This window comes from Macadamia integrifolia, chromosome 10 (assembly GCF_013358625.1).
Source record: "Macadamia integrifolia cultivar HAES 741 chromosome 10, SCU_Mint_v3, whole genome shotgun sequence".
NCBI lineage: Eukaryota > Viridiplantae > Streptophyta > Magnoliopsida > Proteales > Proteaceae > Macadamia > Macadamia integrifolia.
Window position 1 is genome coordinate 21,964,517 of NC_056566.1, and position 26,252 is coordinate 21,990,768.

At 38.3% G+C, this 26,252-nt stretch overlaps 3 protein-coding genes across 8 annotated transcripts in view; all 3 read right to left on the bottom strand.

Annotated features, from left to right (window-relative positions):
• Positions 1–4,109, bottom strand: part of LOC122091120 (bifunctional 3-dehydroquinate dehydratase/shikimate dehydrogenase, chloroplastic-like) — a gene marked incomplete in the record, with an annotated part of 13,001 nt that extends 8,892 nt beyond the window's left edge. Inside the window, 1 exon segment of the mRNA XM_042660952.1 lies at positions 3,770–4,109. Coding sequence (XP_042516886.1) covers positions 3,770–3,981 — 212 coding nt within the window.
• Positions 4,110–12,733: 8,624 nt separating this feature from the next.
• LOC122092280 (protein FAR1-RELATED SEQUENCE 5-like) lies at positions 12,734–14,791 on the bottom strand. Its single transcript, XM_042662606.1, has 7 exons — positions 14,228–14,791; positions 13,932–14,095; positions 13,695–13,838; positions 13,529–13,598; positions 13,301–13,416; positions 13,039–13,193; positions 12,734–12,855 (listed from the first exon to the last, which is right to left on the bottom strand). Exons 1-7 carry the CDS (start codon positions 14,789–14,791, stop codon positions 12,734–12,736), a joined length of 1,335 nt encoding a protein of 444 aa, XP_042518540.1.
• A 3,065-nt stretch (positions 14,792–17,856) lies between these two features.
• The window catches only part of LOC122090990 (chromatin structure-remodeling complex protein SYD-like), a 40,571-nt gene continuing 32,175 nt past the window's right edge, over positions 17,857–26,252 (bottom strand). For 4 of the 6 annotated variants that reach the window (XM_042660782.1, XM_042660778.1, XM_042660779.1 and 1 more), the window contains 6 exons: positions 25,582–25,639; positions 25,289–25,501; positions 22,088–25,198; positions 21,731–21,979; positions 21,361–21,609; positions 17,857–21,244 (listed from right to left, as the gene is read on the bottom strand). In XM_042660782.1, coding sequence (XP_042516716.1) covers positions 18,056–21,244; positions 21,361–21,609; positions 21,731–21,979; positions 22,088–25,198; positions 25,289–25,501; positions 25,582–25,639 — 7,069 coding nt within the window. In that variant the 3' untranslated portion in view covers positions 17,857–18,055. The remainder of the gene's footprint in view (positions 21,245–21,360; positions 21,610–21,730; positions 21,980–22,087; positions 25,199–25,288; positions 25,502–25,581; positions 25,640–26,252) is intronic. The other 2 variants (XM_042660781.1, XM_042660780.1) reach the window with 2 other exon arrangements.

The following is a 26,252-nucleotide window of genomic DNA, read 5'->3' on the forward strand; positions in this document are numbered from 1 at the left end:
TGCTTAAATAACCTTTTTTCATGTCACAATACAAATACATGTATTATAAAGTGATAATAAGCTATGGTGATACATCCCCTAGTAATATTGATAGGGTTTATGTCATTCTAATGAAGCTTATCAGGTTAACTAAATCAAATTAATTTTTTTAAAGCAAAAGATATCCAGTACAATAAATAGAAAAATAAAAGAAAAGGTTTTTTCTTTAAAAAAAAAAAAAAAAAAACCTGCAAATTTGCCTTAGGAAACGCTCAAATTGTGTGGGGTGCAAAAAGACTGTGATGTCCTCCTTTGACGTGGGCTGAATGAATATACTGTTACGCACCTTCCCATTGGCCTGCTGGCTTGGTACCGACAGGGTTCTCCTGTCCCTTTCTTTTTTTTTTTTCAAGGGTTGATGAGATTAGGGGCTTTATGGTTTGCATTTGTTATTGATGATCTAAGCATTCAATATAATGGATATGGGCTGGACTCAGGTTGACTACTCACCCAAGAAGGACCCAACCTAAGAAAACCTTAGCCTGGCTATGGGCTTAAACAGTTTCTCTTGGGCTAGATTCAGGTTAAGCACTCTCAAACCTAAAGATTGGTCGAAAATGGGTGGACTTGCCCTTCTACACTTAAAATTGCGCTAGGGCTACTCCTCTGGCCCACCCAATCCTTCAGAATCTAAAGGTGTGAAACCCTAGCTGACCTGATGAACTCGGTTGGGACCGACCGATCACACGGTTTGGAGCAATTATTCTCTGTAGCGAGTGCTGTTGTGGGGTGAGCATCGGATGGCTAAGATGTGCCCGGATGTCTTTGGCTATCCGATGCTCACCGCACAACCACACTCGCTACAGAGGATGTTTTCACCATGGTTTGTGGATCGAATACCTAACTAAACTTATTAGCCAACGTGATACCAATTGGTTATTTAATCAGGATCAGTCTTGACCCAATAAGTTGGAGATTGAATAGAGAGGAAACAGATCCTCTTTAACATTATCGATTCTTCAACGACTCATCCAAAGAACTGGATTCAGATAGGGATTAATCGAACCTAATTAATATACACTCAAAATAATCAAATCATCAATCCACGTCATAGAAATAATTATCACAAAAAGACCTTCTGTTTTGAGGAAAGGATTGTAACATGAGACATTAATTGGGAGAAATAATGGAGTCCAGAATGTGATGGTTTAGACCTTTGTAGCAATAGGACAATCCCAATTTCCAATTCCCAAGTTCCAACCCCACCCCCTTCCACAAAAAAAATCTGGTGCATACATTTTTAGGAGAAATCTCTCTTCTTTCTCTCTCTCTCTCTCTCTCTCTCTCTCTAGGATTGTTAGGTGGTGGTGCGAATGTCTGGCCGTACTGGTAGGTAAGGGAGCCAATTTAGCACCTATTTATACATAAACTGAGTTTAAAATTGATCCAATCGAACCGAAGGAGATTTGGTATAGTTTCAGTATTAAAAAAAAGGTATCTTTCTTAGTTCAATATGTACCAAATCATATTGATTTACATGTTTTTAATCAAATATAAAAAGATTGATTACATAAATGATATATCCTGTGAAAGGTGAAAAAATGGTGAATTAAAAGTAGCAAAAACCCTATCATATTCCCTAAGTCCCGCAAAATCTTGAGTCCCTAACCTTTTCAATCCTAATTTTCTCTAAAGCCAAGGAAACTGAAAAGCTCTTACTCCTTGGGTGTGCAAGTGCGGCGTTATATAAAATAAGACACCATATTTGTACAAAAAAAAACCGTATTTATATTGAATAAAAATTATGTCAAAAACCATATCGAGCTGATTCAATATCGATATTGAAAATTTAGCATGTTCTTAGGGCCTGTTTGATAATGTTTTTATCGTTTCTGTTTCAAAAAATGGCAGAAACATAAATTTCTATTTCTAGAAACAGAAACATAATTGAAAGTATTTGATAAGTCATGTTTCTGAAAATCGATAGTAACCAGCGAAAGAATGACTACAAGTCGTTTCTAGAAACAATGAAACAAGTCCTACTATTTGTTTCGCCTGGATCATTTCTTGAATCATAAATAAATAAAAATTTTAATTTTAATTTCTAAAAATAAATGAAACAAAACAATTTTATCAAACGTTTTTATTCTATTTCTGTCATTTTTATAAACGCATTTGTTAAAATATTATCAAATGAAATTTTAATATAATCGAGATCTATTCTCCATCTTTTGTATCGTAATGAAATACCAAAATCATAACAGGTGACATCCTTATTGATGGATACCGGTAATTAAACAGCCAACAGACATGTGATGGGACAGTTGGACACGTGTAATCATTCAATTAACCTATTTATAACCCCATTAACCCATTCATAGATCAATTGAGGTGAACCCAATCGTGGAGTATAACCGACCGGTCAACATTGATGTCCCTGTCTGACAGGTCGGTACTCACGGTAGAATGATGAGGGATCGACTTGTAGTCCAGAATGGGGGGAGGAGTTACCCTCCTGGCCTCCTCCTTAGAGTCCGGGTGCCGGGTAAGTATCCGGATTCACTTCAAAGTGCTAGTGGCTATGGACTGGGTTTTCTAAAAGTTGGGCAAGTATAGGGTGCAAGTTTGGTCCTGATGGCTTGAATCTGCCTTTTGCCCACCTTGATCCCAAACAAGTACCAATTCAAAAATTTTGACCCTAAGGGTTAGCTTGACCTTGAAATTTCTAACCCTGAGTTAGGGTCAGGGCGGGTAAAGGTTGATGTCTTTGACCCACCCAACCCACCCTGAACCGGGCCCTGATTTTTGCCCCATATTAACCCTGGTTGTGACCTTGATGTTAACCTAATTTTTTATATTGTTTGACATTGAGTCATTGACACCTCAAAACTCCTAATATATATTCTCACCGATCTCTCTTGCTTTTTTTACCAAAAAAAAAAAAAGATCTCTCTTGTTTTTTTTAATAAGAAATTTGTAACTTTGTTTTTTTTATCTCCTCTTTATTATAAATATTTTTTATTTTTAAGTTATTTCATATTTTGTAGGGTCAGGGTCAGGGTCAAGGTCATCCCGATCCAACCCTGAAAAATCAGGGCCAATCAGGGCTGGTAAGGGTTAGGCTGAACCCTGAAGGGTAGGACCAGGGTTAAAGTTTTGCTGCCCTAAGTTAGGATCAGAGGGGGTTTGGGCCTAGTTAAGGGGACTCAGAGTTGGGCTAGGGTTTTAAGAAACCTAGCCCAACCCAACCCTATTGCATCCCTAGGCAAGTACTAGGGGAACAAGATCTCTCCCTCCAACGTCCATTCGACAATTAGGAGTCTCTTAGAGGGGGTGTCCAGGTACTTTCAACCATCATATTTCATTGGGCAAATGTCTGCACTAGAGAGGATCTGAATCTAGTACTAGAGAGTTGGAGAAACGTGGGGTTGGGGTTACATTATCGATATTGTTTAGGATGAAATTTTTCTGCGGCCAGGGTTGCAGGAACTCTCTTCTTACACTGCTCGTAGCAAAAGAAATAGAATCTCTCAAATGATATTTTAGAAAATACGAAAACCTAAGAAGATATTTGTGATCTCTTTGATCATGAGCCAGGTAGTAGCAAAAAATAAAAAAATCCCCTTAAACCTTGACATCATCATCCATAGGTCTTAGCCCTCTTACCCTATAGGTTTTTGGGCTATGTTCGGATGACAAGAAAACAAAAAAAAAAAAGAGAACTAGAACTTAACAACACTCACCAAACTAGTGTACTACAAAGCTTAAATTCAAGAAACACAAACAGTACCTGAAAGAGACGATGACGGGGAGTGGTCTCCGTTTGATGAGGTCTCCAAGGTCTGAAATGTTGGGGAAGGAGAAGGAGGAATCTATTTGGAGCTCAACCAGATCAGCACCTTCAAGCTTAGCATTCTCCATGGAAGAAAGCATTTCATTTGATGTGAGCTGATGATACTCTAAGCTGGTGCAGACTAAGACTTTGTTCCTGAAAAACGCCATTATCAGTTTAATTTAAAAATGATAAGGGTTTGGGGGAGCTATCTATCCTCTACGGTCTCTGGGCTTTTTGCTTCTTCTCTTTTGGTTCTGGGAAGGTGGGGTTATGCTGTTGATAAGGGCAATGGAAACCCAAAATAAATAAGGAATGGAAAAGCTGGTAGGAGGACGTACAAATAATACACCTCTCTGTGGGGCTGATCCTTTGATAAGACGACGGGTGACATTAATAAGGAAAAACTTGTAGGAGGACGTATAACTACTATATCAGGGCGTTTGATTTTGTTCCTTGACACATAAATAATAGAAACAGAAAAAATATATAATTATGTGCTAATAAACGATTTTTTGAATTACAAAAAGGTATTTTATTTTTATAATAAACATCTTCAACGGTGTGATAGGGGATGCTCAAGGGTTCAAGCTATAAATGAAGGCACGATGTTATAGGTATGTTTCGTAGAGATAAACTTCAGAAGGATGAAGGTAGTCCAAAATTGTGAGTTTTATACAACTAGGTTGGAGTCGCTACTTCTGGGTAGCAAGAACTTTCAACAATGAGTTGGGGTTGGGATTGGGGTAGGTCGAGTGAAGTATTGAATTTTTCATAATTTTTGTTCATTTCACTTGTTTTTAGAAACAGAAAAATAAGTCTAATTTATTTCTCCATTTATGTTTCTAGACATAGAAATAGGCATAACTTTTATTTTTATTTCTATTTTGAAAAACAAGTAAAACGAAATCAAAAAATCAAAACAGTTTTCGGGATTGTTTTCCATTTCTGAGCATAAATTAAAAAATAATAATAAAATAACACTTTTTTAAAAAACAAAAATCAAACTCTCTCTCTCTCTCGCTCTCTCTCTCTCTCTCTCTCTCTCTCTCTCTCGACATTTATTGTCTTTGGACAGTAATAAGGTATATCACTTTTATCACCATAAGCTTTCACCTCTTTTTTTGTTTTGTTTTGAGAGAAGGATGTAATCGGTTTCGATCGATGCAACAACAATACTTTAGAAGTATATATAGAATTGATTTTTTATTGGAAAAATTACAAGATTACCCACAATTGAGTTTCAGTTTACCAAATTACCCATTCAATATTTCCTTCAACAGATTTATTCAAAACATTGGTATTACAAAAATACTCAAAACAGTACCATCCTTCACCATGTATGGTTTATTTTACATTTTTACCCCCACTCCTTCTATCATCCTCTTTTCTCTCCCCAGCTCTTCTGTTGCTTCCATCTCTGTCCAAGAAAAAATAGAAAGGAATTGAGATGATAATCATCTCTCTCTCTCTCTCTCTCTCTCTCTCTCTAAGAAGGCTTTTGGGACTGTTTCAACTAAGGGTATCAAAACTAAATCGAAATCATTTATCAAAATCAAAAGTTAATTATCATTTCCACTAGAACAGTAAAATCATCATGATTTTGGTTAAAAAAGTGAGACTGTTTAATAAATGGTTGGATTTGAGTTTTAACTATTTAATATAATTGTTTAAATTGATTGCAATGGATTAATTTTTTTATTTCTATTTACACAAATAATATCCTCTCAAAGCTCGGAGATCCTCATTTGGCAATTTCTTTCAGAACCTTAGTTTTTTTTCTACCAAACTAGTCCGGCTACCGGACAGATGAAAGGGCTTGCTTTAACAACGGTGGGAGTGAACTATCTTTTCAAGCCACAAGAATGAAAAGATGAAGGGAATTCTATTTGATCTACCCACCAAGAGTGCCCATCACAGTCTCACCCCTATTGATGAAATTGTTTATGCTTTTTATAAATATAATCATTGAAAATTCAAAAAAAATGAAGTAAATTATATATTAAATAATTGTTTCTAACTTTTTATATGAAACTAGATTTCTATTAATAATTATTTATGATTATTTTTACAAGATGTACAGCATACATCTTCTCACAAAGAGGGACAAATGACCGCATTATCCCCCCCTAACCAATTCCATGGCCTCTTTTCTCATTGACTCCCACGTTGTTGCATTACACGCAGCCAAATGACAATCGTTTTCCTTAAAATTACATATAAAATGTATTATTACTAAATATAGTTAAAATTTTAAGTCATTTATACAATCATATTGGTTGGGTAATGATTACAAAAATACTTTTTTTAAGTTTGAAATTTTTTTACTTCCCTTCCCTTCGAATCCCTTATGACTAAATGTAGCCAAATTAAAAACATGGATGGTAGACACAATCGCAAGAGTGATTATAAAGAACTTAAAAACACTCAACTTGTGTACCAATGTAGGAGTGCATATATGCATGCCTAGAGAGATTGTTAGCAAGTTAAATGCAAGAAGTACCTGAAAGCGACCATCACAGACAATGTTCTCCATTTTATGAGGTTTGCAACCTCTGATATGTTGAGGAAGGACAATGTTTCCATTCAGAGCTCAACCAGATCGGCTCCTTCAAGCTTGGCCTTCTCTAAGGAAGAGATAATGTCATCCACTGTCTAACCTAAGCTGATGCAGACTAGGACTTTGCTCGTCAACAATGCCATGACTAATTAAAGCCAAGACATGTTCCACAAGACTTTGGACTTTTTTTTTTTTTTTGGTGGGTTGGGGGTGGGGGTGTTTTGGGAGGTGGGTTTGATCCTCTCCAATGCTACAGGGAACCCAACTACATCCGATGGCTAGGAGTACTCTGGGCATGCACCCTGAGTGTTCCTAGTTGTTGGATGCGCGCTGGGTTCTCTCCAGTGTTGGAGAGGATCTCAATCCAAAAAATTTATATTTTAAAGTTACCAAGATGGAAATAAATGAATTAGATCGGATGATTTCTCTCTCTCTCTCTCTTAACAAAATTTTATTTTATTAATTTTTTTATGAGAAATAAATTAAGAGAGGATAGAGTTTATATCTTACATTACATCCATTTAAAGATTTATTAGTTTGATTATTCATAGTTTTAAAAGCTACACACTCAAAAGAAAGGACCACTTCTGTCACTAGGTCTGAGCCAAAAGTTAGTATTAGGGATCATATTACAAACATTCGAAAAATAGAGTACTATACTCGAAGACCGACATGGTACTATTACCAAAAATAAATAAATATTGTAATTCCTCCGAATTGCTCCACACTTTATTGAAACATAATTTTAGTGATGAACAAAGCATGTGAAGCTTGAGGCAGCTGGGATAATGTCAAGAATAGTACTATAATTTTTCCTTGGGACTTTTTTTTATTGGACGTGAAAGTCATGAGATTATGCTCCTAAGAGTACAATATGGTCCCTATGGGCCTCTTTTGGTTCCTTTTCGCGGGCCTTTTGTGTTGGCCCCTATGGTGGATCGTCCCATATGACGTCCGGGCCCCTTGATGATCTTTCCCTAAGAAAAACACGGAGTACTAATGTGTGGTGACCAGTCCATGATTCACAGCCACACATTCTTTAATTTCTAGCAAAACATGTTTGGCATATTATTATTGTGAGTCTTGTGACTCCATGATTGTACCTCTAGAGGGTGACTTTCACCATTAAACTCCTATCTGTATTGTATACGCAGTTTTAGAATTTGGTATTGGATCAGCTAATACAATACGGATATGATTTTCTTTTATATAAGAAAATATATATTTTGATATGAGATTGGGACAATATGATTGATACGTATCGATATTGATGGTGACTGGTACCATCACCAATATTATCAATTAAATCCATGATTACATTGCCGTAAATACTTCTAGTTCAATCAAGGCTCAAAAAGGTTCTCTTTTCACCGTGGGCGAAAGTAAACTTAGTTCTTACAATGAAGTCCATCAACTTGTTTAAAAGAAAAGAAAGGGAAAAAGTTTTCCATTCACCCCATGATTCAACTGTCGAGACCATAGTTAGCAAAAATGGGAACAGTAAAAAAACAGAAAGAGACGATATTGGTTTTAAACAGTAAAAATTTTCGAATGATACGGTCAAATAAAAGGTAAAAAAAATAGAGAACAGTAAAAATAAAAAAAACGGACAATACGAGTTTTAAACGTATAGATTTCAAACAAACGGGACTAAAAAAATGGTAGTATACTCATAAATTAAGGAATTATTATATGAATATCCTGCATCTAGTGTTCAAAAAGACTACAATATCTAACATTAATGCCTATACATCTCATGTCTCATTATAAGTTTTAAGATATATCATTGAATATCATCCAACACCGATTCTAAATTCATACACCAAACATGCCCAAAGTCTTATTGAGCAATGTGACTAGGTTATGGTGTTGTTCATTGTTGTCAACATAGTCAATACATTCTCGAAGTGATATATCTTCAGTGAGAGTTAGGAGTCATCACTTTAGAAATATTTTCAGCAAATACGTCAATTTTTAGGTCAATTTTGGGGTCCGTGAATTAAATTTGAGTTGAAGGTAATATCATGAGAAATATCGTCCATTGTGTTAGCTTCAAGTTGGTGAAAGAATCAGGTCAATCAGAGTTCGGAAGAGAGATATATAGTCAATTAAGTGGACATTATGTTCAAAAATCAAGTTTTAAAGAGACGCCATAAATACGGGAACGTGTTTTAAACGTATTTAGAACGGGAATGCTTGAAGTTTGTTTGTTTTTTTTTTTTTTTTTTTAAGTATCTTTAGGAAGCATATGGTAAAACGTATCTTAAACGGTAAACAAAGGAAACGTGTTTAAGATGGAGTTTTAAATGCGTTTTTGCTAACAGTGGTCGAGACCCACCCTAAAATGGCCTTAAAAGAAATTTCGGTAAAAAAAAAAAAAAAAATGAAAAAAAGAGAGAAAATCTTGTTGTAACCAAGAGTGGGTGAAAAGAAATTGAACTTACTTTTTTAGAATATGTTATTTCACATAAATACTCGAAAACAAGCAAGAAAATGACAATGCTTGAAAATAACATAATGATTTGGCTAGTTGAAACAGTACAAAATGTCACAAAGGGTCATTTTCATTATAAGGACCCAAAAGATAATAATTCCTTTTTTATTTCTAGGTAAAACAACAAATACCCCCAAAAGAACATATCAGAGTATCAAACGGATAAAAATCGTCTATTTTGCTCATCCCTGTTTTGCTGTGTTTTGCTAGCTGCAGAACACGACACGTGTTCAGTTCATCACCAACGGTCAAGATTAATTCAGTTGGGTGAGGGTTATAACATCAGGTTTATAAGTGTGGATGACTCGAACCAACCTTCATAACCGGTTCACCCAAACCGTAAGGTTTAGAACATGTTTTGAAATTTGAATTTCAAATTTGAATTTTAGAATCCTAAAAGTTGTGTTTGAGTTTCTCATACTGCCATTTTCCCTTCCGCGATTCTCTCTCTCTCTCTCTCTCTCTCTCTCTCTCTCAACCCTCTCGCTCATTGCTCTTTGCTCTGCGAAGGTTTCTCTCTGCATCTGAGGTTCGGACTCTCTCTGCTCACGAGGTCTTTTTATCTCTTCTCATAGGTTATTCTATTTTGCTTGATCTCAATTCCTAAACCTGCTTCTTAGTTACTAAACTGAATCGAGTGGTTTCACTATGTGGATAACCTTAATCTTAGGAGACAGGTTTTTTTTTTCTTTTTTTGGCTATCATGATACTGAGGAGACAAGTTTTGCTTTCAATGAAGTTGTTCCAACTCCACACTGTTATTGCCTTCTCCCCCTAAGATTAAGGTTATCAACCTGCTAAATCAAACCCAAGAAAGGCTTGCTATGTGTCTTCAAGACTCGTGGCTGTAATCTATAGCTACAACCAACAATTTGGGTAAGAAGAATTAATCTATTGATCATGAGAGTTGTGATATTCTTTTTTGTTTTGTTTTGTTTTGTTTTGTTTTTTTTTGTTTTTTTTTTTTTTTTGAATGAGAGTTGTGATATATGGAGATGGTGTGATGCAGTAGTGGTGAAAGGGACCCTGAACTAAGAGAGTCCCTATCCCCCTTCCCTATTCCCTTCTTCTTATCTTTCTATTTTCTATTTATTATTTTGTGATATAACCACCCTTGAGAAGGAATGAAGATTGAATTGTTGAAGTCCCCTCATGTTCTGATTGAAAACACAAATCCACACCTTGCGGCTCTATTAAAGAGTTTTAATGCAGCCGATTTCAGACCCCCAGGATTCCCATATCAGTCCATCAGCTTCTGCCCAAGTTTTGATATTACGTCCCTCACTGGTAGTTTGTGAATGACACTAAAGTAGTGAAAGTTCTTGAATGATTATAATTCTCAGCATTTTCTCACCAGTGACTCCACACTATTTATGTTTAGTTTCTAATTCTCAGCATTTAGTCTTTCAACTTGACACATATTTTGAAGAGTTATTCAACCTCCAATACTAAATCTGTTATTTTTATTTTTTGGTTAATCCCTATCTTGTTCTGTCAGCCGATAGACCAGCTCTGGTCTTGTTTTTTTCCACTGCAATTATTTGGTATAAATTTAATGCATGGATATTGCATTGACTGTATATTAAATGTTGCATTGTACTTCTTCTCTTATGGATATTTGGTTATTTGGTTTAGGACTTAGAATCCTGGATTGAAAATTGCCATATTTGCTTGGCTGTTCTAGTCTGCATTTTAAAATCACTTCAGTGACAGAGCCCATTAGATAAGGCTGGATATCTGCCATATTGCTACTCATCTTTCTCCTTTTGTTTATCTTGAAATTAAATTGACGAGAGAGCCCATTAGAGAAGGCATCCATCTTCTTTTCCACTTTATCTATTGTCTATGTCGGTTCTACTCTTTGAGTTGGCTACATAGGTTTTAAGAACAAATCTATTAGGACCTCTTAAAAAATACTATCAGAGATATCTCCTTCCAATATAATGCCTATTGTCTATGCACACTCTAAATATTATGTTCAAGAATCTTAATGAATACATCCTTTGCTTCTGCAATTCTAGTAATTGTGTAATGGAAATCTTTGCAACTTCATTCAGAATATGTATGGAATCATTGGGATGAGTTTACTGATTAATGAGTACTGATGCCGGGATAAGATTCATCTTTGTGTAGAACTGACAGTAAGCTCAATGATGTAAAAATATAACCTTTTTTTAGTGCAGACTGTATATTTGTCTATTTGTTTCAGGGTTATTGGCAGAATATATTCATTACGATTATTCTCTTATGGATATTGCATTTTACAGAGAAATGGATGCACAACAACGGATGTGTAGCTGTGAAGAGGTGATGGTCATCTGAACTTCTCAAACGGCGAGGAATCCTGGACGAAGATTTTACAGATGTCCGGTAGACGGAAAACATCCGGGATGTTTTATTTGGTTGGACCCAGTGTCGAGGAATTATATTGAGACTGTAGACACAGACACATGTTATTCAATAGAAAGTATTAATAGGAACACACGGGTCATCTCGGCTATTCGTCAACCCTTTTATAGTCCACAAGTGCGGAAACAAATACTAGTGGACTAGTCATTGCTCAACCATTATTATGGTTTAACCATCTTCCTATGTATTTGGGTGTTAATTCTCTCGTGCTATGTCTTTTATGTAACAACCTTGTAAATAGTACTATAGTCTATTTCATATTAGTGTTACGAAGACTCTGAAACTGTATTTGGCATGGTTTTTCGTATGATATTCAGGAAAGCAGGCTTGTGAACTGAAAGTAGGGAATTTGAAGGATAAATAGTCATTATGACCAAGCTGCACTTCTGGCTCTCCATGGGCATAGAAGGAAAATCAGTGCGTACTATTAGAAGAAAGCAACTATGCTACATCTCAGATGCATGAAAAACAAAAATAAAAATAAAAAACTCCAAATTTCTCAATAGTGCAAGTCACATCAGAATTCCATAGTCTATATATTTAACTTTGTACCAATTTGTTTTTTTCAGTAGAAGACTTGAGTATGTAATGAAACCAGTAAACATATATGGCAGACTTGCAAGCCAGAAAAAGAAAAAAATCTAGAGAGAAACACACCCTGTGCATATTGGAGCCTATCAATACTTGTGGAATCAATATTACAGATAATTTAAATATTTCTGCTTCTTCTGTTCTTGGTTACTTCTGCAATGGCCTCAACCCAACTCGCCCAGATTAATTCAGTCTCTGAGACTGCGACCTCTTAGAATCAGGCAAGGAGGTGATATTTGCATTGCAATTGTTCCTGTTCCGGTCCTTATTATCAATCAAACGTTTCTTATACTGGTCTTAGTACCTGTAAAGCTATCCAGAACCAAAACAACATCACTGCTACCAACTCCTATACTGGTACAAGGATTAGTAAATATTGCAATATGCTGCTTCCTATCCATTCAATCATCAGGTTCAATTGTGTGAAGGCTATGTGCCTGTCAACTACTTATAAGTTGTAATTCAAGAAAATTGGTATGCAATTAGAAAGTAAATTCTTGAAGAGAACCTATAACGGATATATTTGTATGATTGCCAAATTAGAGCTTCTGATTAAAAAAATTAAAAAAAAAATACAGTAACAAAAAAAGTGAAAAAAAGATAGAAGTTTCAATGTTGTTTCGAAAGTGTTTTGACCAAAGTCTTAGTGGATTCGAACCACTATAACCTGGGCATTAGCCCAGCTGCTCTACCATTTTGAGCTAAAGACTCCTTACCTACAAAAAAAAATTGTTAGTACATTAGAGGCTAATCCAACAATAAAAATGCTTAGAATCCTGGATGTATTGGCAATAAAAAAAAATAATAATGTTCCTCATTAACTGAATGTATTTAATAGCAAAAAAATAATGTTTCTCATTAACTGAATCTAAATACAATCTTCATCTAGTGATTGATGAACTGCAGATGCTTGTGATTGATGAACTGCAGATGCTTGAGATGATATATGGGAAATAGACTCCTGCATATGACATTGACCATTAGGGCAATCTAGATTCATATAAGAAAATGAAAAATGCAGCAAACAACATAACTTACTAAAAGTACTCACCATAAGTGACATGTAAATGGGATAAGTGTTATCCAACAATTGCGTACTCATTGGTGCAGGAGTTGGTTGTTGTTCTTATAATCGTTGATTGTTACTTGGCCCTCCACTCTTTTTGTTCTTACCTTGTTTTTCGACCCAACTCTTTAGCCGTCTACCACCCTTACTTTTCTCTTTATACTTCAAACGCATTCCATCATATACATCAGTTGGGAAATCAAGCAATATTGGCATATCAGAGCAATCAGTTGGGTTGATTCTAATATTACTAACCTTCAGCCTTAATTCATTAGCAGCATCTTTCATCAATTCATAAATTCGTAACCCTCAAGTGTGTTAGAAGCTTCTAATGCTATTTGAACAAATTCATGACAAATACGCCTATACCGCTGTGTACAGTCCAGATTGACATCCTCTTCAACTTCTTCCCCCCCACTATCATTCACCACCATGGTTCTTGCTCCCCATGTCCATCTCTTCAAAATGTAGGCATCAGGAATACACTTTTATGTCGAGCACATCTAAAACTTTCAAACAATGGCAACAAAGAAGACCATTTGTTTCGAATTTCCTGCAAGCGCAACCTATAATGCCATCAAGCGGGTTACAACATACTTGATATTCACCTTCTACATCAACAATCCCAACCCAAAAATCAATGAAGGGAAATCTATCAGTTTGGCCTCTAATGCAACAAACAGTCATCCAATTATATTCCTCTTGAAATAACTCATAAATTGTAGGAGTGTAAAGTTTCCCAGCTTATTTCTGGACAATTGACATTGAATTTGCAAGTCGTGGCAACTTGTTTCTTGCTTCAAATTCAGTTTTTAATTCATTACCACGCTCCTGGTTAAGAACTCTCTCGAAGTGCTTAACAAATTGCACAACATCCAAAGTTGACTTCAAATAGTCCTTCAAATCACTATTCAAACTCTCACTGAGTTGTGTACTTCAAATACCTAATGTGAATGTGTTTTTTATGTAGCACTTCGCTCATTTATTTCTAAGTGTATACATGCGCCGCAACCATGCATTATCCATAACACCATTTTCACTAAGCAATTTATACCATGCTCTGTCAAATTGTTCTTCCTCATCGTATTGGTATATGCATTTCTTTATATCTTTAAGAAACCCAGAGCCATCTTTCATCATATTACCCAAATGATTAATGTCATTCTGCATTAAGTGTCATGTACACAACCCATGCCATGTCTGATGCCACATTTCTATTAATGCTATAGTCATAGCAACATCTTGGTCCGTGAAGATAGTTATAGGCTTCTTTTCACCATGTGCCTCAGCAAATACCTCAAACAACCACTTGAAAGATTTCACTGTCTCATCATATAAAAGTGTCGCCCCAAATACAGTGTATCCTCTATGATGATTAAATCTAGCAAACACCCCAAGCGGCCTACACTGTCTGTTGGTGCGAAATGTAGTGTTGAAGCTGACTACATCTCCAAATTGTGCGTAATCAATGATCATCTTTGGATCAACCCAAAATATATTAGTTATTTGTTCTTCACTATCCAGCTGAACTGAGTATGTGAAAGATGGATTGTTCCTAGTTTGAGTAGCAAAGTACTTCAACAAACTACCTACTTCACCATATGATAAGGCATTCATTCTTTTAGTACGGAGATAGTTCCTAACATCTTGGGTCGTACAGATCAAGTTCTCGATCCCACCAGCCTGCCTACCCATCAACTCAACTGTGAATCTAGGTCTAATCCCCAAGTCATCAGCCAATTCAATTTCATACATATGTATGTCTGACATATGCCTCTGTGAACGCATCATATGAACTGTTGAATCAATATGAAGATCATGATTATGTTCCCCCACAAATTCACGACACATATTTTCCATCATCACCCAAATATATGACCATCTGTGCTTTACAACTTGTTCTTGTCTCAGCTCGGGGTTTAGTAATATTGTTGTCTCACTTGTCTGGTTGCTGAGACCCAGCTTTCGAACAGACAAACCGCCTTGACGTAATAGTCATTTTGTCTTTCTTGCTTTTATTTATAGTGTGTCTTCTAATGCTAAACCCCATTGCCCATCTGTACTTGTTGTAAAAATCATATACTTTCTGTTCTGAATTGAATAACATACCAACCCGAGGTTCCCTCGCATCATTCAAACAAGCATTCTCCATACTAGACAAAACAAATAAAAACAATGATACCTTAGATACTACTACATTCTGGGATGTAATAGACCCTAGTTCTTAGAATATGGATCTTATAGCCAGTCAAAGAAGAAGAATGAAAGATATTTAGTTAGAAAAGAAAGTAGCTGAAAAACTTAGCTTGTATTGGTACATGTTATCTATAAAGTCATGAAACTGAAAATAATGTAACCTTGGTTCACCCAAACTAAGCTATTGTGGTCAATCTCCATCCATTTGAAGCCCAAATGGAATTCGGCAAGCCTTCTCCTCTAATTTAAATCTACTGCTACCTATAAATATAGTGAGTGTAGTGGAGTTTTGGGATCTTTTTTGCCACCGGCTATTTTTAAGTGGCAGGGATAGGTAGCTCAATTTGTTTTCTGTTCCAAGGTTACAGGGGAGGCCACTTCTGTTGACATAGTTTTAGAGATATAGTTTGTTTATCCGAATTTGAAAGGATCCTGAAAAGAGAGAAGAAATGTACAAAAATGTTTTTGATAGCTATGACCATTGTTTATCTTGCCACTGCTTGTTAAGAGAGGGAAGAAAAGAACCTAAAAAGAAATGACAATTAAGAGGCAGAATCACCTTAGACTTGTAGCATGAAATATAAAGATGGTCGAAAGCAAAATTTGGTTATAAAGTGACAAATTAAACCAAGGATAGAAGAAACTAGTAGTAACAATTAAATGCAAATCCAACAGAAAATAAAAGAGCCCAAAATATCAAATTACCCTTGCGACCTCTCACAACAAGATTTTTAGTATCTACAGAAATATACAACAGATATGTGCCATTCTTTACCCACCCAGCATGGTTTTCATTGTTCTATAAAACGGTGGAGTCCATTGGACTCAACTATGCAAAAACAAGGCCCAGATCGAAATACAATCATTTAACCCAAGCCAGGCTTTCTTTTTTGCATTCCAAATCTCAAACCCAACACAGTCAGTGGGACATAGTTGGAAACATCAATGACTACCAAAATGTTTTTGAGAAAATAGTTTCTCCTTGTTGCTTGAAGTTAAGGAGAAGAACAATGTATTAGAGTGTAGTAGGCATTGATTACCTTCTTCTAGGAACAAGCATTTAAGATTAAGCAGGACAAAAATTCTGGAACAATAGTTGATTATTTTGCTAAACCAAGGAAAAATGACAAGAAGGAGAAGAAGAAGAGAGGAAGAATGGATATAAACCAAGTAAGAGTTGGATTACATTTAAAACAAAAGAACACAATCGTACACAAAGAAATCCATGATCAAATAAAAACTAAAATCACCCATAAATCTAATAGAAAGAAGAACTTAGGTACATGTTATCTATAAAGTCATGAAACAACAGACGATTCTTAAACATACTTGAGCAGACCGCGACCTTCATTCGTAGAGAAACCCACTCCTTTGGTCGCAAAGAGAGGGTTGTGAGAAGGGAGAGAGAGAGACCCTTATTGTAGAGATTGTGGTCTGAGGGAGATGTAGTGAGAGGGGTGAGAGATATCTGCAAAGAATCAGGAGCTTGCAATGAGCGAGCTTTGTGAGTAGAGCAAAACCTTCGCAGAGCAATGAGCGAGCTTCATGAGCAGATTTTGCTAGCTAGGGTTTTCTCCTCTGAGCGATAATGACTCAAACCCAATGAGAGCGCCGGACAGAGAGACTAAGGGAGATTTTCATTCGTGAGCTTCAACCACAGGGAGATTTTCATTTGTGAGCTTCGACCTTGAATCGGGAGCCTGCAAGAGAGATGCAGCGAGAGGGTTGAGAGAGAGAGAGAGAGAGAGAGAGAGAATCGTGCAAGGGAAACCCAACTTTTAGGGATTCTGAAATTCAAATTTCAAAACATGTTCTAAACCTTACGGTTTGGATGAACCTGTTATGAAGGTTGGTTCGAGTCATTCACACTTGTACATCGGATGTAATAACCCTCACCCAGCCGAATTAATCTTGACCGTTGGTGATGAATTGAACACGTGTTGTGTTCTGCAGCTAGCAAAACACGGCAAAACAGTTGCTTTTTATCCGTATCGAACTAGGGTAGGTGGGGAGCCAAGACTGGCCTAGGGTTTCAATTCACCCAACTCAAGCCACATTTCTCCAACACTGCTGAAGTTCAGGCTCTAGTTTGCGGTTGGATCAGCTTTGGTGTCAGTTTAGTTCAGGTTTAAGCAATTTTGTAACGGAAAGATGGCAGAGCTTAACAATTATGCATATCACATCCTTTGAAGTAGAATTTTCAGATTTAGGTTTGATTCAGTTTTTGGGCTTAGTTGAACCGCACGGTTTACCAAGTCAGGCTCAAATTTATGTCTCCAATGGAATAGATGCATCATGGGCTAAATAATTTCGAGTTTTCTATTGTATTGGGTCATTCTATAAATCCAGATATTAGGAATTTAAGGCCTATACGGGATTAAGTATTTAAGGCCCATACGGGATTAAGTATTTAGTTTATTTTCTTAGCTTCAAACCATCAAGTTGATATGGATTTTGGATCTGTTATTCCTTCCCCCACGCCCACACATCACACATTTCTCAGTTTGCCAGTGTTTGTTACTTCAGCCAAGCTTACCTCATCACCTATTACAAGAAGAAACAACCAAAGCCCAGCTGAAATAGATTGGATTTTAGGTTTTTACACTCAGCTCCTACCCTGCCTTCATCCCTCCTCTGGATGAAGCAAATTTTCAGCTTGTGATTGAGCCAATCCAAGTTACACTGCACTGTGAACCACCCTAAGGAAAAACCAAGGGCAGTAACCAAAATTCAAAGAGAACCGAAAGATTATATACATTGTCATGACATAAAACAGAAGCTGGAGCATTTCCTTTGTGTCAGACTGAACAGGAATACAGATAGCTATCATGCCTCCAATTTGACTTGTACTATTAAACTATATCATTTACAGCAAAAAAATATAGTCAAGCATTAGACAAAAATGCAGTTAACTGTTTTGGTTGCCCCTTACTCTGCTTCATCATCTGGTACAGCTGGCACTATTGAGCTCCCCACCGAAATATTCTCGGGCATGCTGTCTTTCTTTTCCTCTTCCCCACTTGGCAGAGATGATGAGGATATATCCACCTGCTCTGACGACTGATTCCCGTCATTTTCTTTAACGCTACTAACCAGTGAAACATCAAGAGCAGCACCGTCATGATCCTCACCAGGATCAGGAGAAACTAGCTGAGAATTATCTGATTCTGATTTGTGTACTTCTCCAAAATTTCTGTCACACTTACCTGCACTGATTTGATCTGCTGCAGGAGTTTGAATCTCACACAAATTTTCTGGAAGGGTATCCAAACTGCAAGATATAGCAGCAACTGGCTGCATATATTCTAAAACAAGATACCCTTTATTTTCATCCTCAACATAAGGGGTTTCCAGATTTACTTCATCATGATGGATATCCTCACCAGATGCGAGTCCACCTGGCACAATACCAGGATGATGATCTTCAACTTCTTTATTAGAGACAGGACCATGATTAACAGTTTCAGTCACTGTTTCATTAGCTTCAGTAGTATCGCTGAACAATTCTTTTTCATCAGAAGGAACCCTCATATTTACAACCTGAACACAGGAGACCTCCAAATCCTGTTTATCACCATGGGAACCCTGTTCAGATGTGATTTGAGTTAGCACAATACAAGGGTGACGTCCAACTTCGGCAACTTTCTCAGAGCACCCAGTACCTTGAGTAACAGCCTCATCAATTATATCATTATCCACTGAAGTGTCACCGACCAATTTTTGTTCATCAGAAGGAACTCCATTATTGTCACCCTCAGCAGAAGAGGTTTCCCGATCCAATTTATCACCATGGGAATCCTGATGAAATGTGAGTTGAATTGGCACGATACTAGGATGATCTCCACTTTGATCAATTTTCTCAGAACACATGGGATCTTGCCTAAATGCCTCATCCATTATATCATTATCTCCTGAAGAGTCTCCGACTATTTCTTTTTCATCAAAAGGAAGCCCTTCATTTTCTCTGTCAACAGAAGAGGCTTCATGATCCAGATCCAATTTATCACCATGGGAATCCTGGCCAGATGTGAGTTGAGTTGGCACAATACTAGTATGATCTCTACCTTCATCAGCATTCTCAGAATACACAGGATCATGGCTAACAGCTTCACCAATTTTAGCATTCGCTCCTGAAGCATCACCTATTAATTTGTCCCTGTCATCAACTGGAACACTTGCATTTTCACGCTCAACAGAATAAGCTTCAAGATCTAATTTATCACTATACTTACCCAGGCCAGACGTGAGTTCAGTTTGCACAGTACCAGGATGATCTCCGACTTCATCAGCTTTCTCCAAATATACAGGATCATCACTAACATCTTCATTAATATTATAATTAGCTTCTGAAGCATCTCCGACCAATTTTTCCTTGTCATCAAAAGGAAACCTTTCAATTTCACTTTCAGCAGATGAGGCTTCTGGATCCAATTTTTCACCACGGGAATCCAGGCCAGATTTGAATTCTGTTGGCAGAATTATAGGATCAGCTCCACTTTCATCAGCTTTTTCAAAATATACAAGATCTTGACTAACAGCTTCATTAATCTTATCATTAGCTTCTAAAGCATCTCTGACAAATCCATCCTCATCATCAAAAGGAACCCTTTTGGTTTTACCATCGACAGAAGAGGCTTCTGGATCCATTTTATCACCACAGAACTCTGGGCTAGATGTGAGTTCAATTGGCGGTGGCACAATATCAGAATGATCACCACCTTCATCAGCTTCCTTGGAATATACAGGACCTTGATTAACGGTTTCGTTAATTTTGTTACCATTACCTTCTGAACTGTCCATGGCCAATTTTTTTTCATCGGAAGGGACCCCTTTACTGTCACCATCAACAGAAGAGGCTTCCAGATCCCTTCTATCACCAGGGGAATCCTGCCCAGATGAAAGTTCAATTGGAACCCCTTTATTGTCATCCTCAACAAAAGAGGCTTTCAGAACCCTTCTATCACCAGGAGAATCCTGCACAGATGTAAGTTCAACTGGCACAATAAGAGTATCTCCACCTCTATCAGGTTTCTCAGAATATATAGGACCTTGACAGACAGCTCCGTTAGTTTTACCATTAGCTTCTGAAGTGTCTCTGACTGATTCGTCCTCTTCAAAAGGAACACCTATGTTTCCACTCTCAACGGAAGGTGCTTTCAGACCCCATTCATCACCATGGGAATCCCCGACATATGTGAGCTCAGTTGACACAGTACCTTCTTTACGTCCATCAGCATCCTCAGAAGATACAGGACCTAGAATAACAGCTCCATTAATTGTATTGACAGCTTCAGAAGTGCTTATGACCATTTTGTCCTCATCAGAAGGAACCACATGCAAAACAATTGGGGTGTGGCTAGGTCCAGGGAGTGCCTCACTAGAAATAACTCCATCATTGTCAGCTTTCTTGACATCCCCTGGATCTTGAATAATACTATCGATTTCGCCAACACTTTGACTAGGCCTGTCCAACTTATCGCCAGATGAATCCCCACCTGAAGCAACAATAGCTGTCTGATCTGTGACAAAGATCTTATGCATACCCATAGAATCATCTAGTCCAGAAAGCTCAGCTTTCTCACAGATCATAGAATTTTGATCTTCCCCTGTACCACTGATATAAGAACTGGGGTTATCCTGATCTGAATTAGAAATCTGGGTGGATAATACAATTCTTAGAGTATCAGGTACTTCTGTTTCTTCACTCTGAGAAGGCAGGGCAGTGCTCTCATGCCCCTCAGTCTCATCTCTCCCTGGAGCTTCTGAATTTGCAGAAACCACATAATCAGAACCTGCAACATGGGTCCCTGAGGGACAGGAGGCCTGCAGATCTGTTTGAAGGATCTGGCTAGATGTGAATTCAGGTGGGGCGGTACTAGATAGCTCAAGTGCTTTGCTCTGACAATTTACAGTAGAATTGCAGTGTTTCGAATAACCTTCACTCTCAGTACTTGTATAATGAGGGGTACAAGTATCAACGTCTCGCACATCTAGTTGCAGATCATGGCCAGTTGCAAACATTGATGGGGCAGCATCATCCTTGTACTGTACTTCACCCAGACAATGTAGAGTAGTTCCTTCAGGTTTCTTCACATCATCAGCATGCTCTGGCTTAATCTGAAAAGCAGAATCATCACAAGTAACATGAACATCAGATAAATTGAGGATCTGCTCATCTCTCCGAGAAAGGTCATTAGATGGAACTTCAATCAGTGCAGTATCAGGTAGATCACCTCAATTTGGCCATGTGCCGTATCAGATTTCTTAAAACAATCTTCCGTCCCAGGATTTTCTGAATTGGCAGGACCATCAGGATAATCATGTGCATCATGAGTACCAGGAGTATCAGACACCTGATCATCCACTGGAGGAACCTCGCCACTCCTACACATAGATGGGGCAGTATCCTGTTTTGTTTCATCCTCACAAAGTACAGTAGTTCCTTCAAGTTTCTTTGAATCATGAACATGCTCTGGCTTAACCTGATGAACAAAAATCATCAGCAGAAACATGAACATCAGATAACTTGGGAATCTGCTCAGCTGTCTAAGAAATCCCATTAGTTACAATTACAATTGGTGCAGTATTAGGTAGATCCACTACCTCAATTTGACCATCTGTCACATCATATACCTCAGAATAATTTTCTGCTCCAGGATCTTCTGAATTGGCAGAACCATCAGGATCAGCATGTGCATCCCGAGTACTAGGAAGATCAGAAACCTGCTCATCCAGGAGAGGGACTTCGCCACTACCAGATATAGGTAGAGCAGTATCATGTTTTGTTTCACTCTGACAAAGTACAGTAGTTCCTTCAGGTTTCTTCAGATCATCAGCACGCTCTAGCTTAACCTGATAGACAGAATTACCAGCGGTAACACAAACATCAGACAAACTGAGGATCTGCTCATCTCTCTCAGATGCGATTTCTAATGGTACAGTATTAGGTAGATCAAATACCTCAATTTGGCCAAGTGTTTCATTAGACTTGTAAGAATAATTTTCATTCACAGGATGCTCTGAGTTGGCAGAACCAACAGAATCACCATATGCATCCTGAGTACTAGGAGGATCAGAGAGCTGCTCATCGAATAGAGGATCCTGGCCGCTTCTAGGCATAGGCATAGATGGATCAGTATCATGTTTTATTTCACCTGGACAAAGTACAGTAGCTCCTTCACGTATAGCATCATCAGCACGCACTGGATTAACATGATCTGTATCAGCTGTACCATTACTACCCCTATTGAGGATCTTGTCACCTGTTTGAGAGAGCTGGCTAGAAGCAAATTCAGTTGGAGTGGTGTCAGCTAGATTGGGTACTTCACTATCACCGAGTAAAGAACTGCCATCATTTGTAGGAGGAACAGGAACCCGCTCATTGGGTCGAGAAACCTGGCCACTTCTAGAAAGTATAGATTGGGCAATATCATGTCTCTGTGCTTCACCTTGACATACAATAGTTCCTTCCAGCTGCTTTCCATCATCAGTATTCTCCAGATTAATAGAACCCACAGAACAACCATCTACACCAAGGGTACCAGAAGAGTCGGGAATCTGCTGGAGAGATTGAGTAAGCTGACCAGATGGAGATACAGGCAGGTCATTAGAAGGTAAGTCCGGCATTTCAGATAGAGAGCTTCCATCGTTAGGTGATGATTTGGTTTTCATTGACTTTGTAGAGCTCCCTTCCAAAGAACTAGCAGCACCACCCTCATATACTGATGGCAATGTTGATAGCTTGTAGTTTGAGGACTTCTCATTTGAGTTTGGCTCTTGACCACATACAATGTCAGGAGGAGCAGCCTTAAAAGGTTTCTCAGTGGAATCATAACTCCTTGCATTAGATCCCATACAAATTGAGCTGTTCTCCATAGAAATTACAGCATTCTCCTGCAATATTGATGTATCTGGCTGTTGCACACTCTGGCCAGGAAGATTTGATTTCTCTGTAAGCTTAGGCTTCTTGCTCAGAATTAATTTGGAAACATGGCTGTGACCATCTTTTTTGCTTTCGACTTCTTTTGGTTTCACACATGTGGTTGTATTGTCCACAGAACTGGTGGTCTTTTCAGCTATTGGAGAACATGTTAAATGCTGCTTCTCTTGAGCAGATCTCTGATCAGAATTTGGCTCCTGGCAAGATACCACATTGGGAAGAGGGGCCTCACAGAATTGCTCAGAGGTAAAATTCCTCACTGTATTGGCTTCTGCACATTCAAAGCTCTTATCCATGGAAATGGCACAGTTTTGTAATGTTGACGTATCTGCTGGCAGCTTGCTCTGGGTAGAAATAACCAATTTCTCTGTTGAGTCTAACCTCTGGTCAGATATTATAACAGGTACAAGGCTTTGACCTTTGTCATCAATAACATTTCCCACTTTCTTTGAATCATTGTCCGGCTTATCTTTCATGGTGACGGCTTTCATGCTGCTCCTATTCCCTTCTGCCACCTGTGATCCTACAGTGGGAGCATGGACTGAAGGAACTACCACATTTGAACTCTTAATTGCAACAGCAGCTTGTTTAATGTCGGAAACTCCTAAATCTTTTCTTTTAGTTCCCCGCTTTACTGGGACAGGTGACTTGGACTTACCTTTATCAGCAGAGGATTTCATGTGATGCAGGGGAGCTGGGACTGAGTGTTGCTCATCTTTCATATTCTGAAAGCACATATCAGATGCATTGCCATAGGGTATATTATCTTGGCCTGCAACAAATTCAACAGGTTTGACCTTAGGAAGGTCCAAATACACAGCCCTTTCAGGAACTGAGCCACTGGTAGGTACTGTTCTTGAGGCATCAAGACTATATACGGCTTTCTGAGGGGTTTGGGCAGAAACAGGTTCAGGTTTTCCAGATGCTTTTTGCTTATCCAAGGTCCCCATACGATGGGATCTCCTCTCACTCAAATCTTGTGCCAATGCAGACATCACAGGTGTAGATGAATGGGAAACCTTGGAATCTTGCCCAGCAGGAAGCATGCTGACCTTCACACCTTCTTTCTTGTTTGATTCAACTGAGCTTGTTTTTGGTGTTGATGAGGTCTCGATAGGAGCTGATTTTGACTCAGAAATGGGAACTTTCTCTGTTTCCCTTTTGTCCAAGCTAGGTCCCACTCTCATGTATTTCGCCTGAGAAAAGGAAGGCATTGTGGTCCGAACTGGAACTAATTCAACCACCTTTGGTAGCCCAGTGATTGGGTTTACCTCGAAACTAACAATAGTAGGGGCATTTGAAGTACTATGTGGTCTATCCACCAACTTCTGTGTCGCGAAAGCAGATTTTCGAGAGCTGTCTGACATAATGCCCCTTTCCTTTGAAATTCTGGAAATGGAGCTAGATTCAGGGCTGACATCAATAGGAGCATTTAAAGTGCCAGATGGTCTTACAACCTTCTGATTGTCATGAACTAAAGAAGCTGGAGAGCTATCTGATGAAATGCCTCTTTCTGTTGGCATTTTCTGAGCCGGATTAGTTTCAGGTCCAACAGCAGGTGATCCTGAACTCTGTTTCTTTGCCCTGCGCCTAGATGATTCTGAGCTACTTTGGGGCTTCCCGTTTTGTCCCTTGGCTTGAATGGGGACAGAAGGTACAGGAGTAGTGACGAATGAACCAGTGGCAGCTCCACTGCTGAACTCATGTTGCGTAGTTCCACCCAGATCTTTGATCGTAACAGAACCAGGAGAACTACCATTTGAAGGAGTGGGAGTAAGACCTGGACTGATTTCTCCATGAGATCCCATGTCCAGTTTGTTGACAGTTTCAGAAGGCGCAGGAACAACCCCTGCATACAGGGAGGTACCTGCTTCTGCTGCTGCTGCCCTTTTTGGCCTACCACGTCCTCGTCTGGACGTTGGTGGCAACTCTTTGCCAGGAAGCTGTGATTGTTCTGTGGACAGCGGAGGTGCTGAAGGTGGAGGATCCATGTTACCCACTTTTGAGTTACTTGCACCCATTGCCATACTCTTGGAGACTGTTTCTTCTTTGCGTATGGAAGACTCTGGGGAATCAACTTGACACATCTTCTCAAATTCCTCTTCTGTCCATTTATCTTCATAGGAACGTACCTGAGATATCAAAGGCAAACAACACAATAACAACAGCAGCTTTCACATGAAGCAAGTGTTTACCCCAAAAATCAGACTTAATCCACCAACCTCTCTAGCTCGTTTGCCCCTTCCATACTGTTGGGTATCAAGCCCTCCAAGATTCTCACTCTTTCGCTTTACCCCAACATTAGATACTTCATATATCTGCATGGCCTGATAAAATGCCTTTAAGTCTTCATCTGTCACGAGACGAGGAGACAAGGGAGGTAAAGGCTCCAAACTGTCTTTGTCCTGTCCCAGTACCAGTTTCTGCCATGCTGCCTGCAGAATTTAGGACAGAAGGAGTTACTCAGAATATATAAAACCTTCAATCCATGATTGGTTGTCACAAGTGCACATACCATCTCTTCTTCTCGCCTTTGTCGGTCAACTGACTCAAAAACATCAAGTTCTGACTCACTGTCAATTTAGAAAACGGTATAAAGAGCAAGTTGAAAGACATAAAAAACAAGCATTCATTCACAAGAAAACTAGTGTAAACAAGAATCTCAGATAGAATAAGTGAGTCATGTAAGACTGTCCAGTCAGTAGGTCCTACCCAAAAAAAATCACCACAGCCAGATCAACCTCTGCAGAAGAATTATTCAAATTAGTAGACACAGAAGAACTGAAAAAGTATCATTTTATCATGAATGCCCCAACCAAAAGTATACCGCAGGAATTTTTTTTTTTTTTGGGTGTGGGGGGTGTGGTGAGAAGAAGTAAGAAGCAATAAACTTTGTCAGTAAAGTAAATAAATTCCGTTAAATTTTATGTTTTTAATTTATATGCACTTAATTAACTAGCACAGTTCAAGGATTTTCTGAGCTCTTTAGGTTAATCTACAAAATAAATGGTATGATCGTCTCTTTCTCTGGACAAAAAAGGGAAAAAAGGAAAACAAATAATAAACCATTCTGGGCAGTGGGCAGATCCACACACCCACACCTGCGTGCCAGCGCACACCACCATATGATCATCTCTTTCTCTAGACAAAAATGGAAAAAAGTCAAAGAACAACTACTTTTGGCAC

Coding starts and splice junctions, on each gene's coding strand:
- LOC122092280 (XM_042662606.1), bottom strand. CDS start 14,791: ATGGAAAATATGTGTCGTGAATTTGTGGGGGAACATAATCATGATCTT. Junction 14,096..14,227: donor CTTTCAAGTGGTTGTTTGAG/GTATTTGCTGAG, acceptor CACTTAATGCAG/AATGACATTAATCATTTGGG. Junction 13,839..13,931: donor AATGCATGGTTGCGGCGCAT/GTATACACTTAG, acceptor GAGTTTGAATAG/TGATTTGAAGGACTATTTGA.